The sequence below is a fragment of the Leuresthes tenuis genome, unplaced genomic scaffold, assembly GCF_036924035.1.
Source record: "Leuresthes tenuis unplaced genomic scaffold, fLeuTen1.0.hap1 SCAF_16, whole genome shotgun sequence".
NCBI classification, from domain to species: domain Eukaryota; kingdom Metazoa; phylum Chordata; class Actinopteri; order Atheriniformes; family Atherinopsidae; genus Leuresthes; species Leuresthes tenuis.
In genome coordinates, this window is record NW_027325370.1 from 11,275,708 (window position 1) to 11,291,669 (window position 15,962).

At 41.8% G+C, this 15,962-nt stretch overlaps 1 protein-coding gene across 8 annotated transcripts in view; it reads left to right on the forward strand.

Annotated features, from left to right (window-relative positions):
- Positions 1-15,962, forward strand: part of prdm16 (PR domain containing 16) — a 171,982-nt gene that overhangs the window by 144,015 nt on the left and 12,005 nt on the right. For 3 of the 8 annotated variants that reach the window (XM_072366450.1, XM_072366449.1, XM_072366454.1), the window contains exons 4-9: positions 3,852-3,992; positions 8,740-8,842; positions 12,897-13,098; positions 13,223-13,388; positions 13,567-13,720; positions 14,204-15,878. In XM_072366450.1, the coding sequence (XP_072222551.1) occupies positions 3,852-3,992; positions 8,740-8,842; positions 12,897-13,098; positions 13,223-13,388; positions 13,567-13,720; positions 14,204-15,878 (2,441 nt within the window). Of the gene's footprint in view, positions 1-3,851; positions 3,993-7,078; positions 7,612-8,739; positions 8,843-12,896; positions 13,099-13,222; positions 13,389-13,566; positions 13,721-14,203; positions 15,879-15,962 lie in introns of those variants that run through there. The other 5 variants (XM_072366453.1, XM_072366456.1, XM_072366452.1 and 2 more) reach the window with 4 other exon arrangements.

The following is a 15,962-nucleotide window of genomic DNA, read 5'->3' on the forward strand; positions in this document are numbered from 1 at the left end:
TACTTTCCTGTTTTTCACAGACAGAATATCTTCAATATTGAGAAATATTCCAGCTAACTTCGTCTTTTTTTTCTTTTTTTTTTTACTCTGTGCTGCTCTCTACATTAGCTGAACTTGGTGGATTTTGAACTGACAAAACCAGTTTTGCTCTCTACCTCACATATAGATATACAAATTAATGCAAACTACGGTGTGTTCACACATTAAAATCTGGGGCTGTGCAGCAAAGTACTATGATCACACCTTTTAAAAATATTCCCTCAGAGACATAATAACCTAGTAGCTATGTCTCACATGCTGTAAGTCTGCTGCTATCTCCATCTCACATCAAAATCACAATCATCACTGTGCTCTGAGCTTCCATTTCCATTTTCTGCCCTCCGTCAAACAAAAAAATAAAATGTACCTTGTCACCAACGTCTCCTACATGCAACTTTCCTCTACTAATTCAATGCGCCACACACATCCGTCAGATATAACTGGCGGAGGAGAGGGCATGCCGAGACAGCCATTAAAGGTTCCTAGCTGTCAAAGGTTCCCCTTTGTGTAGTGAGGAGCGATATAAGTGTTGTGGTCTTATCAGGGCTTCCTGTGGAGTTTGCTCTGCATCCTGTCCACTTAGAGCCGCTCCTCTTTCAATGAAGTCTCATTGTGTCTTTGTGCATGTGTGTGTGTGTGCTGCCAAGTGAGTCATTTTTATGCTGTTTAATCAATTCAAACTATAGGTCAAGTTCTGAAATGGGATTTTTTTTTTTTGTTGAGCATTTGTAAATCGCTAATATGAATGTCAATGAAAGAATGAAAAAACATGATAAAAGTGATTGCTTGGTTCTTCTCATAGATCTTATAGCATCATTTTATTTAATTGATATGACTTTGATCCCATTTTATTTAGTTGTGCCACTATTTGATGCCAGCTGAGATTGAAAGTAAACTCAGCTTTTCTCACCAAGATAAAGATATCCACCAAAAGGTACAGCAACAAAGAATGACCAGGCAATAAACAGTCATCCTGCAGCTACTTTATTTTTAGGTAAAGATTAAAATACTTTGAATTGTTGACAACAGTCACTCATTAAACGATGATTCTATGTAAGCTCAAGCATATTTTATTGGTCAAGGTTTAACCATAAAATCAATATTTAGAGACAACTTTTCTATTTTCTATTTAATTTCTCTTCTAAATGCACTGTGTAGCTGGATTGAACCCTACATGATCATCTGACCACTGTTGTGTCTTGGCCTTTTTGTATTTTATTATTAACAGTGTTACTATTCTCAGATCTCAGCGATAAACTCGAGTGATGTGAGTTGTTGAGCAGAGGGATTACCAGATGTACAAAAAGAAGAGTGTTTGGGATCTGACTTTAGTGGAGGAGCAGAAAGAATGAAGAGAACATCAGTAAAATGTCATGCAGAGTTAGGACAGAACGATAATGAGAATAAAAATCGTATGGGACATAAAGACGTGGTAATCTTACTAACATGGAGACAGAGATGGTTTTAAAATCTGAACACAGCATTGCTGATGTCTTTCAGTTACAGTTTCTTCTTTCCAGTCTGTGAGGTTTAGGGGAAAACTGAGTAGCTAAGTTGATTTTCTTTTATTGAAAGACTTTCACACGTGGAGCTGATAATTTCCAACCACGTCCTCCTCCTCTTTCTCCTCTGTGTGACATGTGTGGATAGAGGGAGGTGGAGTGGATGAAAAAGAAAAGTAAAGGTAAATAAACAAACAATCAGCTGCAAGCTTGTTCTGGCTTTCCCTCTCTGTTGCCCCTCATTTGAAGCCTTATAAATCAGGCTTCCACCCTGAGACAGGGTGTTAGAAGGCCTCCCAGACAACAGACACACATGTGCATACAAAAAAACTCATGCTGGTCTGCTGCTCATTAAGTTTGTGATCAGACCATTGGGTGTGTATGAATTGCCACATCCAGTATGTATGCATAGAAGCATTCATAGGTGTGTCTGTGTATGTGTGTAAAAAAAATGTAGGAATAAGTGCACCTTGTCTCCACCTGGAGCTCAGCTTTTCTACATATGTTCATAAAACATGTACAATACCTGTTGCAGCTCCCCAATAACCCCATGACAAGTGCACTCTGACTCCTCCAGATGGAGAGAGGATATTAGGCTGAGGAGTATGCACATGTGTGTGTGCTGGGGGGGGGGGACTGCCTGGTTAGTTTTTAGCGACTGTTTTCACACATTAAAGAAAGGCCTGGACTCCATCAAGTCAAGTTTTTAAGTTGTAAACCGGGAGCAGAAGAGACAGTAGGTGGATTTGTGAGGAGTGTGAGAGATTATTAAGGCTCATTTATAATTTCATAAGATGAACATAACCACATTATTTGCTTCTGAATTTGTCTGTGCGCATTATGGGAAACACAAACAGGAACCAACTTTTGCCACTTTCACGTTCAGTAAATGTGTTTCTGTAAGCAGAAGCCATGGACCAAAGCTTTTTTTAAAGCATAGGTTAAGGTTTTGGGCAGTTATTTTTAGCCGAGGCCTCTACAGACATTGTTATTCTAAAGAAGGCACCGTAAGCGAGGAGGATAAAGTCACACCTTGGCTCAGAAGCAGCATAACATTACTGTTACCTCAACCAAGTGTGCATTCGCTTAAAAGTGTCGGCCCACTCGTACAAATTGCACTTCCACACCCCGATCCAGACACTTGACTTATTTACTTACCAAACTTGTCACCTGGACCCCCACCCACAAAAATACACCTTCTGCACACGCTTACTCAGACAACAAGAACATGGCCATTCACGCTTTATGAGCTGGGGAAAAAACATGAACATGTCTTTCGAAAAAGTGCCAGAGAAGTTCATGAACTTTACACATCTAAAAATGTCAGATGGCTTGTTGGTTCTTCTCCTTCACACCTCGGTTTCCTTCAGCAGACATTTGACTGTGATTAGGAGAGCAGAGAGTCAAGCTGGAGGTCAGCGCTGAACTCGGGCCAGGCTGATTGGTTGTTGTAATTAGAGGAGTTTCTCTGTCTCAGGCCAGTTCTCCCGGGAGGATCCACACAGGCTCTCAGTATCACATGCAGCACAGGGTCGAAATCGGAGCCTGGCTTGGTGGAGAGGGCAAGCTTGGGGGTTTCAGATGCCCCCAGATTCCTCTCCAAGTCTGCCCTCACAGATATGCTCAAAGTATTTCTGCATTTTCTAACTTTCTGTGTCATAAACCTGCAGACAGTTGACAAATAGGAAATATTGTGCTGTGGATTTCTCATTCTCTATCATTTAAAATGTCTCATAATTTAAAACTTTTGTTGAGAACAAGGTTCCACTTATCTCTTCAGAAAAACATACGGCTTTGTTATTCCCTTTTGGTTTCCCCCTCACTTTTCACTTCACAATAAACCCCTCTTCTATTATTGTGCTCCTCCTCTTCCTCCTTCGCCACTACCTCCATCCTCCTTCATTCTCTGTGAAAGCGGGTAACATGAAACCCGCTCTTGGAGTCTCAGGGGGCTGCAGGGGTTACAAAGGGTGATCAATATGTGCCAGAGAAAGTCTTTAGACAAGTGAAAGAAGCCACAGTTTGTCTACTCCCTCCTCCTTTCCCTCCTTCCTTTTCTTGTTGTCGGGATTGACAAGGTTAGGTGGCCCTAACACCCACTGACATGCCAGCTGTGTGTGTCTGAAAGTTAACTGCCATCAAACTCCTGGCACAGCCTTCTTGTTAGGGTTGGTGTGTCACCTACAAATGTCGAACATTTTCAACTTCCACTTCTTCGAAAAATGTCGTGTATATGAATTTTTGTTGTTGTTTGTTAACTTCATACACTTGTTCTCTTTTTTAATATTTTACCTGTTGCTCTCCCAACAGGTGGTGGATGACATGGGTAACGTCAAGTTTGCACTGGACACAGGCCCAGACGCCAGCAGCAACAGCTGGCTCAAATATGTCCGCTCTGCCCCATCATTTGAGGAGCAGAACCTCGCCCCCTGTCATCTCACAGGAGACCAGGTTAGTGACACGACAACACTGTCCACATGTGAAAAAAATAGCACCATGCTGTCATCGGTTGGCAGAGAGGAGGGGGAGTGGCAGATATTGCTTCCCATGCACTAATAGCAGACACTGAGTTGATGTGTGTGAATGGGTTTGTGTACAAGTATGTGTGTGTCTGTGTTTACCATTGTACTCGAAAAATGTGTGTGCTGTAATGACCAAGGAATGGCTCTATTGTTTGTCTGTGGCTGGGCCATTTGCCAGTGTTGTTCAGAAATGACCCATGAGAAGAGGCTGGAGAATAGTGTGACATTCCCATGATAAACAGGCACGGTCTTCCTCTGTGGCGTTTCTCTTCATTTTTGCCTTTCATTCTTTCTCTTTAAAGAAACGTCACCAAAGCTTTGGATTCCCAGCCGCTGCCCATTAAACCCCAATTACTTAACTATATCCTTACCCTAACCCGTGCAATGTGGGCATCACAACTTACTGCTGCAGTCTAATACCACATTTCTTTGTTGAAACAGTGGTGGTGTTACTCTACTTTTGCTTGACGCATATTTCACTTTCAGCTCAACCCACAATAAGTGGTATGATAGACCACCAGAAAAAGTAAAGACTTTTGAGACAAACTGTGCATCTTCACTATGAATTGTTGTAATGAGAATAATATTAAATGTGACCAGAGCACAGCATGATAAGTGACAACAGTGTGACAGTAGCCAAATGCATCCATATGACTTGGCTGTGTGTTTCCACATTCCTGTCACTCCACTCTTATTTGTTTCCTAATCCCTGCCTACATGGCTCATTCCCCTTCCTGTCTCAGTCTCTGGCCGCCTGTTCTATGCTGACTTCCTTCTGTCTTCATGTCTTGATCTGCCACCTGTCACTCTGTCACAGCGAGGGGACAGGCTGGTGTGTCCATTAAAGCTTCAGACATCAAGTCTGACCGATGGAGAGAAACAGGGGCTTGGACCAAGTAGGAGCAGGGGACACAAAGGGGCCTCCGAGATTGACAAGCACCAATTGGCTGGCAACACCAACCTGCCTAATCCTTTTAAGATTTTCACATCAGTGCCCCCTACCACTGCCACACAATGTCAAAGAAAGAATCAGGGCACCAGGAAAAATTGTGGAGAATTATCAGACCCAAAAAGGGCCATGTGCATTATCACTTTTTGATGTGTTCTGCACTTGTTTTTACTTAGCAAAAACCTTTGATTGTGTTGCTTTGTATAGTGGCTCACAAGTACGACTCTATCATTTATTTACAAAGACTGCACTAACACACACACAAACACACACAGTCACTCAGTGCTAAAATTTATAATTCAACAGACTTTTCAGTGATTTTTATTTTACCTTTTTTTCCCTGTATCAGCATGCACAATGCATGAGTTTATGGAAATATGTGCACACCAGGCGAATTCAAACGCGGGCAGTAACCTTTTAAAAGGGAAGTGGAGAATTTATGTGTTTGTTTGTCATTAATGATGCAGGATGAACAAATGTGTGCATGATCATACATAATTTAGACATTAGTGGTCATGCAGTAATTTGGCTTTTTTTTTTGTATCTTCACCACCATTTCCATCAGATGGAGTTTTGTGGAAGTGCTGTGGGTTTAACAAGTCCGATGTGTGTATCTGTACTCTGTATCTGCACAAAGCCGGTCAGTTCATTCAGCTACTGACAAACTGTATGGCCAGCAACTTTTCTCTCTGAAATCTGTTTGCAGTTTTATCCTAATGAAATATTCACACACCTTAAATTATGGCGAACAAAAAAAAGAGTAATCAACAATTTCCTATGAGTGTGTGTCTTTGTGCGTAACCGTGTCTCCCCCAATGAATGAGTTCCCTTTCATTCAGAATGATAAACAACTGCCTAAAAACTGGTGCGTAAGCGAGCCCATTCAGTGGTTCTAAGGCCAAGTTGCATTAAATGGCTGAGAGAGAGCGGTGAGCGGGCGTGTGAGCGTGCATGTATATCTGTGTGTTGGGCAGGCAGTTGATGGAGGTTTAAAGAGAAGATGAACCTTGTCCACCTTCTTGTCAGGCCTTCATCTTTTGTGTTTTGGAGTGGAGCTCTTTCTAATGCCGTTTGATCTGCCCTTCTACCCCCGGATGGATCCATCAATTCATACAGACTGTTGTGTGTGAGGGGGTGTGTTTGTGTGTGTGCGCGCGCACACGCGCACGCACAGGCGCTTGAGGCCACAGTAGGGGGATTATTGCGGGCCCTACGGCTGGCAGTGATCGATGAGGCATCTGTCTCCTGAACACAGGACAGAGATGGGAAGAGGTCAAGACAGATCTGAGAGTGCAGGCCTTACTGTAGAATACGCGCGCGCGCGCACGCACACACTCACAAAAAAACACACCCAGATTCAAAATTCTGCAGCCAAATATTAATTATAAATTGTAATTAAGATTTCCTTAATTAGTAACTGGTTGTAGTCATTAAAAGAAATAGACTATAGGGTGATATTTGCTGATAATGTTCTAATCTATCATTTTCATTAAAAAAAATAGAAAGATGTGTCATTAATATAAAAAAGTAACTACTTTCTACATATGAAATGCATTATATGCATTAATAATTTGCTCGATATATTTCATGTAGAAAATCTGATTTAATATGAAGTGGGGTTGTTCTTTGTGTTTTTCTCACTGTTCCTTAATTCATGTTTCACGGGTTTTCTTTTTCTTGTTGTTTTTCTTTTTTGCTCTAAAAACAATAATTGAAAACAAATTAAAATGACTGATAATAATGACTGATAATAACTTTTTTTTAAATTATAACAACCACATTTTAAATGTTTTGTGTGGAAATTAATGTATATAAAAAAAATGGTTGGATTAAATGATTATGGTAAAGCATAATTCAGCCTGACGGAAGTCTAAGTAACTGTCGTTTTTAACTCAACATTTTCTCGTTGTTAGAGATATATTTGGAGTAGAAAATGTGTTAAATAATCTATGGCAAACAAAACTTAAATAACTTTAGAACGGCCTATATGGGCTGGATTTTTTTCTGCGTGGATGTGTGTTTGTTTGTGTGTGTGCTCGAGTGGCTGATAGAGTAAGTGCAAGTCCGTCGAGCTGCTTTATCCATTATTTAAATCAATAATAGATTTATCAGGCGGCCAAAGCGGCGGCTGGGATCGGAGATGCGGGGAGGGGTCTGCGCCGCAGATCCCTCAATCCTTTTGGCTAGAGATAAGACGAGGAGGAGTGGCCGACGGGTAACCGAGAGAGCACCAAGGGGCAATCGGGAATCACTAATGAGAGAGAGAGGGAGTCAGAAAGAGAGAGAGAGAGTACGAGAGAGACTCATCATCATCATCAAAGACGCGCTCACTGACTAGATTAGAGAGTGGCTCTGCAGAGGAGCGCTGGGCTTCATCCTGCTGGAGGGAACGATCACCGACTGTCCTCAGCGGTGCTCCCGACCGACCCGCGAGCCTTTCTCCCCGGCCCTGACAGCTGCAGCGTCCCGCTCTCTTTTCGGTACACTTACTATGGGTTGTGTGGCCAACTCCTCCGGGACTGAAGTGCTACTGCAGCTGGAGGCTCTCCGCAGCGCCGCGCAACTTTCTCAACTCTTTCGTCTCACGGAGAAAAGAAAGGTCAGGTCAAAAAGTGTCGGGAGACCGTAGCAAAGGCTCCGTGTGTTTCCTAGATGATGAGAATAGGTTTTATGATGATAATAATAATAATGATAATGATGTAAATGGTCATTTGACACAGATTTGCTTCTTGTCTCCTCTCTCCTCCTCAGCACACTAAGTCTTGAGAGTTAAGTTTCACCACTCTCCGTGTTGGCTACATGTTTGTGTGTCAGACTGTGTATGAAAGAGTGTTTTTACCGTCCTTCTGCTGGTGACAGTTGTCGGTTGGTGCAGAGCGCCCCCACGTGTTTAAACATCGCTTCTTCAGCATGTGCGATTGGTCGTGTGTGTCTTATTGGGATGAATGGAGCCGAAATGTTTTTCGCTTGTTTGATTTATGGAAAATTATGAACGTTGACTGCGATCACTTTCATTATATATACATATATATATTTTAGATTACATCTGTATGTATAAACTGAGTTTGACAGGCAGATGTCGGACAGACACTCAGCAAGGCCTCGGCCTCGGATTTCGCCAAACCCTTAATCCTGCTTTACTTATCTTGTTGGAGGTGTGTGTGTGGTGGGGGGGGCATCATCATTAATTTAACACAATAAATTACCTAAATGAAAGAGGAATTGCTGTGCGCAAAGAGCTGATATTTCCAGGTTTTCTGCAGCTGTCGGCTGCAGCTGAGCTGTTTGTTTATTTTGGTTTCATTTTCCTCTCAGAGCAGCATTTGTTCAGTCTGTTTTTTGTTTTTGTTTTTTTTTTACGGCGTACTTGTTTATAACAGCTCCGATCTATTTTTATTCGATTACGATTTATTGCATTTTATGTGGTTTGTAAGTGATGAATAATTTGATTTATTTAGACATTTCTTGGAATGAAGCTTACTTATGTTATTAAAACAGAAATACATTGTAAAATACGCAACATTTCTAAACGAAAAAAAAAACTCTTCAGTGTATTCAAGCATTTCAGACAGTTATGTTTTTTTTTAAATATATATATAATGTGCTAATATTACCCACTGAAGCATCGAATTGTCCTTTAAACGTGATGATACATTCGAACGTCTGGACTTATTTATTCCATCTTGACCTTAAACTAAAGTCTCTTTCTCTCTCTCTCTCTCCTCAGATATATTATAAAGCTGTCCGGGACATTGAAGCAGGGGAGGAGCTTTTAGTGTATATGAAGGACGGTATTTTCCCTGAGGGATCCATGGCACCCAACCTACAAGGTAAGATTAATGCGCGTCATTAACGCGCGTTTTAAACAAACTCGAACCTGCATCCTGTGCTGCTCTCGCGGCCACCACACGTTTTTTTTTTAATTTCATTTCATTTTTTTGTTTTGTTTGATTTTGTTTTGTGTTTTTTTTTTTTTTTTTTTGGGGGGGGGGGGGGGGGGGGGGGATCTATAACCTCTCCTTCCACTACTTTTTTTCCCTCCCCAACAAATATAAACTATTTGAATTCTAAATTTCCAGGATGGTATTAAATCCTGCATTGAAGCATATGACTGAAGGCCGTTTTGAGCCTGCCATTTAAAACAGGCTTGCCAGTAACGAGGGACACAGGATACACTAAAAGACACAAGTCTGGTCATTTTCGCAACCCTCTCTGAACATTATGGCGTTAGTTGGCACTCGTCACTCTCCATCTGATTTTAGCAGATTCCGATTTATTTATTTATTTTTAATTATATTTACTTTGTGACTGAAAAGCCCATGTTACACAGAAATGAGCCTGCTCGGTAGCCCCGCACATTATCAAGAGCACAATGCGGGAGCAACGAAGGGAAAACTTGTTCAGGCGGAGATTAGGCAGAAGAGAGATTGGCTATCTAAGGCCTTAATTTTGTCAGACACGTCAGTTATAAAACTCCGGGTGTTTGTCAATGAAAAAAACGTAATTGATTTACTGTCTAATTCGGTTGCTGTTTTATCTTGGCAAGACTGCGGAAAAATCTCAACCAATAATGACACCATAATGTGGGGAAAAATTTAGAAAAAGACCGTTAATTATAATGAATTAAAAAAAATACTAACACTCATATTGTATTTCCAATCAGCGTAGTCCCGTCAGTAACATCTATGTGGTTTATAAATAGGCTTGTGGTTTTCATCTTGATTAAACCTGGATATAAAGCAGAACGTCGGATTTACAAATTAAGTCGTTTCTCTTCGTTACAGCACCCCTGATGGATGGTTCAGTCGCCTCTATTCCTTCTAAGCCAATAGCCTGCAGTTACATTCTTGCTATCCAGCAAAAAGTTGTGCGAAATCACAATCAAGATATTTAATTCTATGATCACTCATTCTGTCTTTTCCGTGTGCATCCGCGATGCTTTCGGTGAATGGCGGCCCAGGGAATCACGTGTCTCGGTTAGAAAACAAGAAATTAATACATATGTTTTGTGTCTACTTTACAATGAAAAATAACAATAAAAAAAATCAGACTTGAAGGAAACAGAAGTGAGACATGTTATCACTGATGTTTTTTTTTTATTTGAATGTAACATTTATCTATTTGGCTGTCTATCTTTTAGTTTGATCATTGCTTTAGATCTCCTGTCTTAAGTGCTCTGCTGCAACTTGCTGTGAACTGTCATTTACAAAGTGTGCCCCATTTATAGCAGCCCTCATCAACCCTTCTCCTCTTTGAGTGGGTAACCTGACTCACTGAACTTACTACCTTTCAACCGTTGTACGTCAGACTGAATATGTCCAATATTTTATCTTATAATCTAAGTTGGGCAGCTGTTCACCAGAGATCTGGGCTTTGCTTTCAAACCTCACTGGAGCAGAAAAGCAGCCGCAGATCCGTTGCATTTCTTGAAACATCTTGGACTTATTGCGGTGAAGCGCTGTTGTCAGGTAACAATGTTTAAGTTGTGTTACTGGAACCAAGGATAAAAAAAAAAAAAATAGAAAAAACTTTCACTTGTCATGAATCATAAAATTATGGAGAGAGAACAAGATGCTCTTGAAATGTTTTGCAGGCTACCAGGTTCTCCCGCAGATTATGCATAGAACACCATGCCAAAGGAATGGAAGAAAACAGGAGCTCAAAGAAAGCTTGTTTATGGATGAGAAGCAGGTTGGCATGCCATTTGGTGTGCGATAAAACTGAGCAGGGTTATGGATTATTTGTTCAGTTCATCTGCGTCTGTGCATGTGGAATACAATAATAGAGAGGCAGACGGAGAATATTCCACCTGCCAAAGTGTGCATGTAAGAACCAAAGTATTTGGCTTTGCGCCTTGGTGTGAGAAAATGATAAAAGGCATACAGGAGAAATTAGTTACAGGTGGTTTATAGTTTGAAGCCGCATGGTTGCATAAGAAAGACTGAAAATCAGAAAAATACCCGGAAACAGGGCACATTTTGTGGCTGTTTTGTGCTCTTGTCTCCATGCATTTGTGTGATGGAGATAGCTGAAAGGTAGCAGGGCTGTGTGTGAGGTTGGCAGTGCAGCCCTGCTCTCTGCGTCTGGCTTATCAGGGAAGGAATTTGAAGTAGAGGACTTGAGGAGTCCCCGGAGACCTCACCCATGCTCCCAGATTAGCTGCTAAACTGCACATAATTGTGCCTCCCTTCGTCTCCCAGAGAGCTATTAGTCTCCACTTTATAACCCCCCACTCCACCCTACCCCCACCCCACCCGTGCAGACCAGACTAACGGAAAAAAATACAGGCACACTGATACACACAAGCAAGTGCTTTTGTTTATATACATCCTCACAGACATGTACATTCACAGACCTTTCCTTTCACTCTTCAACATCCATGTTCTCTGCTACAAGAGGAGTTTACAGCATGTACAGAGGATTTTCCACTCAATCAATTCTGTAAAAATCTATAATGAGATGTTTAAGCTTCAGAGCAAATCATGGCCAACCCTCTCACATCCACTCTCTATGAAATATGTGTACACACCAATGTCAAAGAAAGCTAGTTACTTTAGTATTTGGGCTCAGTGTAATGGTCCATTGACCAGAGGGTCATTTATTCCTCTCCCCAAGGTTAGACACATTGATGTTGCTACACTAATGCCCTTTTAATGTTTCCAAGAAGTTCCAGCTGGATAAACGGTCACATGCTGTAGAAAGCAGGTGAGCCATGCATTGTAAGTCATTTTGGATAAACTCATTTTGTGCAGCTTGAATTGATGGATGGGTGTGTGTGGCATTTTGGAGGGGCTGGGGGAAAGCCAGCTCAGGCAGGGGCTGCTTGGGTCATGGCAAGATGGGTATGTCAGGTTGGTGCTGAAATCACTATGGGGTTGGCGCCGCTGTGCCCCTGCTTACCTCTGTTTCTTGTGACTCAGTTTCTAAAATGTTCACAGAAACATAAGCACAGACACACACATCCATGCATGTGCACAAAAACACTCCGCTGGGCTTTCCCCATATCTGTTGAACTTGGCGTCTTACTCAGGAACTTGCTATTGAAAAAGCTCCTCCACGTTTTATGCATTTGACCTTGCTGAGAAGTATTGTAAAGGTTATCAACATGGAAGGGGAAGACCAGCCCCTATTGTTTCCCCTGTGCGCTATTACACCTCTAGTCTCAAGCAAACACTTGCTGTAATAAGTAATTAACTGTGTTAATGAAGGCTACATTTCACTGCTAATTGATTTCCATTTTATGTGGATGTCAAAGGCAGGATTGTTACTCTTACCATTTGTAAAACCAGTCTATTTAAGCTGAAAGTAAAACACAAAAACAGAATAGATTTCTTGTTGAGTAATGACAACATCTTTTAAAGGTTTTATTCAAATGGATACTTGAGTCTTCTTCTCTGAAAACATTCAGCTGACAAGAGTTGGTGAACACAATTATGTAAATCAGCACTTTGCTTGTTTTTCTACGTCCAAGATGGTATTGTCAGTCTATAGAATGCTGGTGTTTAAGCCAGAACATGACTTAATGCCACCCATTAATGCTGTAAAAAGATCACAATATATTTGTAATTTTTTTTAAGCATCTTGCATATTAAAAATGTTTAGTGATATCCCGGAAATTTTGACTACATTGGCACATACATTTCCAGAAGTTTTGCGTTTTTATTAATCTGTACAGTGTTTCTGCTTTATTTTATTGTTTCAGTTATTGTGTATTATGTATATTGATTATGAAATAATTTTGATGGAAAGAATATTAATTGATTTTGTACACATATATTCACTGTTGCACTCCTAATATACTATGTAAATACTATAGCATGTAGTTATCTTTTATGATTCATGTGATGGCTGAACAACTCTGTCTGTGTGTGTTTGTGTATGCAGACGAGCAAATGTATCGTTGTGAAGACTGCGATGAGCTTTTCTCCTCGACACTTGAGCTTCGGCGGCACCAGAAATATTCGTGCTCCAGTGCAGGCTCTATCTTTGATGCACTGAGAGAGGACTTCAAACAGGAACGTGAGGACAGTGACGAGGCCATCCACGAGTGTAAAGACTGCGAGAAGATCTTCCCAAATGAGTACAGGTACATTGTCCACACTTCATAAAAATGTGCACATTCATCCACTACTTTCCCCTTATCCAGTGTCTGAAATCTGAATTATTTGACTTACTGAATTAATTGATAAGCTTGTGCTTTCTTTATCAAGTCTGGGGCAGCACATGATAGTTCATACAGAGGAGAGGGAGTACAAGTGTGACCAGTGTCCCAAAGCCTTCAACTGGAAGTCCAACCTCATTCGCCACCAGATGTCACATGACAGTGGCAAGCGCTTTGAGTGTGAAAACTGTGATAAGGTACAGCACACCCGGCACGTAAGTTGTACACAGGACACACAGGCTTTATCTGTTTTTGTTGATAGGCCTTATTAATGATGGTTTTGTACATAGATTTGGAAGTTCTGACAGTGCAGCATACCTTCAGTAGAGATCTTTTGCAGGGTTAATTATGGTTAATTACATTGTATTATTATACTCTTATTTTACATTTCAGGTTTTCACAGATCCCAGCAATCTTCAGCGCCACATCCGCTCTCAGCATGTTGGGGCACGTGCTCATACATGTCCTGAATGTGGCAAGACTTTCGCCACCTCATCTGGCCTCAAGCAGCATAAGCACATCCATAGCAGTGTCAAACCCTTTATCTGTAAGTAAGGCCCTTGGAAGTTAATGATTGCCTGTTTTGTAAAAAATTTCATAATTTTTTTGTAATTATCATTTGGTAACTCCATCACTTTGAAGTCTTTGGTTCTCTGTTATATAATTTTGTTTACATTGCCAATGCAGGTCCAGGGATCATATTTACATAGTTTTTCTTCTTTAATAATTTGCTTTACAGTTATGAAAAGATACAACAATGAGGTGATGAAACATATTTTTGGGTTCAAAGACTTTTGTTGTCCTTTGATATGTATTTAATGATGTTTGTTATATGTGTTCAGTTTTTATTTATCAATAACACAAAAAATGTAGATGCAGTAAATCAAGACTGACATTGCAGTGTTTAAATTAGAGTTGTTAGTATTGTACAAAAAAAGCTGTCCTTTCCTGTCCCAAAGGTTTTATTAGTCTGTGTTGCTCTTGATTTGGTATACAGAGTTAGAGACAGTGTTAAAATGGGTTTAACCAGGCCCTGATGGGCTGCGTCTTTTTGCTCCCCCAGGCGAGGTGTGCCACAAATCCTATACCCAATTCTCCAACCTCTGCCGTCACAAGCGTATGCATGCTGACTGCCGTACCCAGATCAAGTGTAAGGACTGCGGGCAGTTGTTCAGCACTACCTCTTCCCTCAACAAGCATCGTCGTTTTTGTGAGGGCAAAAACCATTATGGCTCTCCAGCAGGGATGTTCAATCCTGGCATTCCCATGAGCTCCAGCCCCATCATGGCTAAAGCAAAGTCCCACCATCCCCACCTTCAAGGTCTGAACCAGTCAGGTTTAGGCTTCACTGACTACTTTCCCTCAAGACCTCACCCTCACGCTGGCTTGCCCTTCTCCCCAGGACCCCATGGATTCCCATCCCTCCCCCATGGATTCCCAGGTATCTTTCCCCCTTCACTATATCCACGACCAACTTTGTTACCTGCCAGTCCATTGATAAAGAGTCCTCTAGGCGCCAGCAGTCAGGAGGTGAAGCTTCCCCGGAGTCCCCTAGATGCCCCTCCAATGTCCCTTGTTAGTTCCACAAATGGAGTTAACAGCTTGAGTCAGCTGGAAGGCAAAGAAAAAGAGAGCAAACTTGATTTGTCTTCTAGTGGAGAAGCCAAGCCTAAATCTAAGATGGCGGACATGTCTGATGGTAGTGACCTTGAGGATGTCAATACCACAAGTGGGACAGATTTGGATACCACTACCGGTACTGCTTCAGGTGATGGTTCTGACCTGGAGAGCGAAGGAGAGAGTGAACGTGAGCGAAGTGGTAAGCGGAGGAAGCCATCTGGCACTGTTTCTAGTCAAGAAGGAAACCAATTAGAAGAAACAAACAGTGCACTAATATCAGCCGTGTCTAGTTCAGGGAACCTCTCTATTGATCGACCGTTTCTTACTTCTGCATCATCCCAACACTCTTTCTTCCCCCCACCCGATGAGCAAGCTCTCCCACCCACCACCACAAATGCCAACGCAGTCACCACTGATTCCATCAAAGCCATTGCTTCTATTGCTGAGAAATACTTTGGTCCAGGTTTGATTGGACTTCATCAGGAGAAAAAGATGGGTCCACTGCCCTACCATTCCATGTTTCCCTTCCAATTTCTGCCTAACTTCCACAACTCCCTATATCCCTTTAGCACTGACAGAGGTGCTCTCAATCCTAGCATGTTCTTTAAGGCTGAGCCGAAGTCCCCTCGTGAACAGTTGCACAAGATGGTTTCGAGTTCCCCTGCAGCTCCTGCTCCCACTGCAGAGTCACCATTTGATCTCACCACAAAACCCAAGGAGGCCAAGATAATTCCTACAATCCCAACAAACCCGTCAAACCCCAACAACAGTACTGGAAGCAGTAGTGGATCTCTAGTAATATCCAGCAGTGAAGAACAGCCACTGGACCTCAGCATTGGCAGCAGGAGCCGCGGTGGTCACAATGGCGTGTCAGCTGAACCACAAAATCGAAAGAACCACATCTATGGAGCTGGAAAGGGGATGTTCATTAAAGATGAAACTCCATCTGGTTTTCCACAGCCTCATTCACAGTCATTGCACCAGTCCTCCATAGCCCAGCACCAGCAGCCACAGGCACAGCCACACCAGCCACCACCACTGCACTACGCCAAGCCCTCAGCATTTTTCATGGACCCCATCTACAGGTATTTCAGCCCCGATTAGAACAAAACCTATGACTTTCACATCATGAGCACCCAGGCTTTGACCATAGAAAATTATGTCAATAC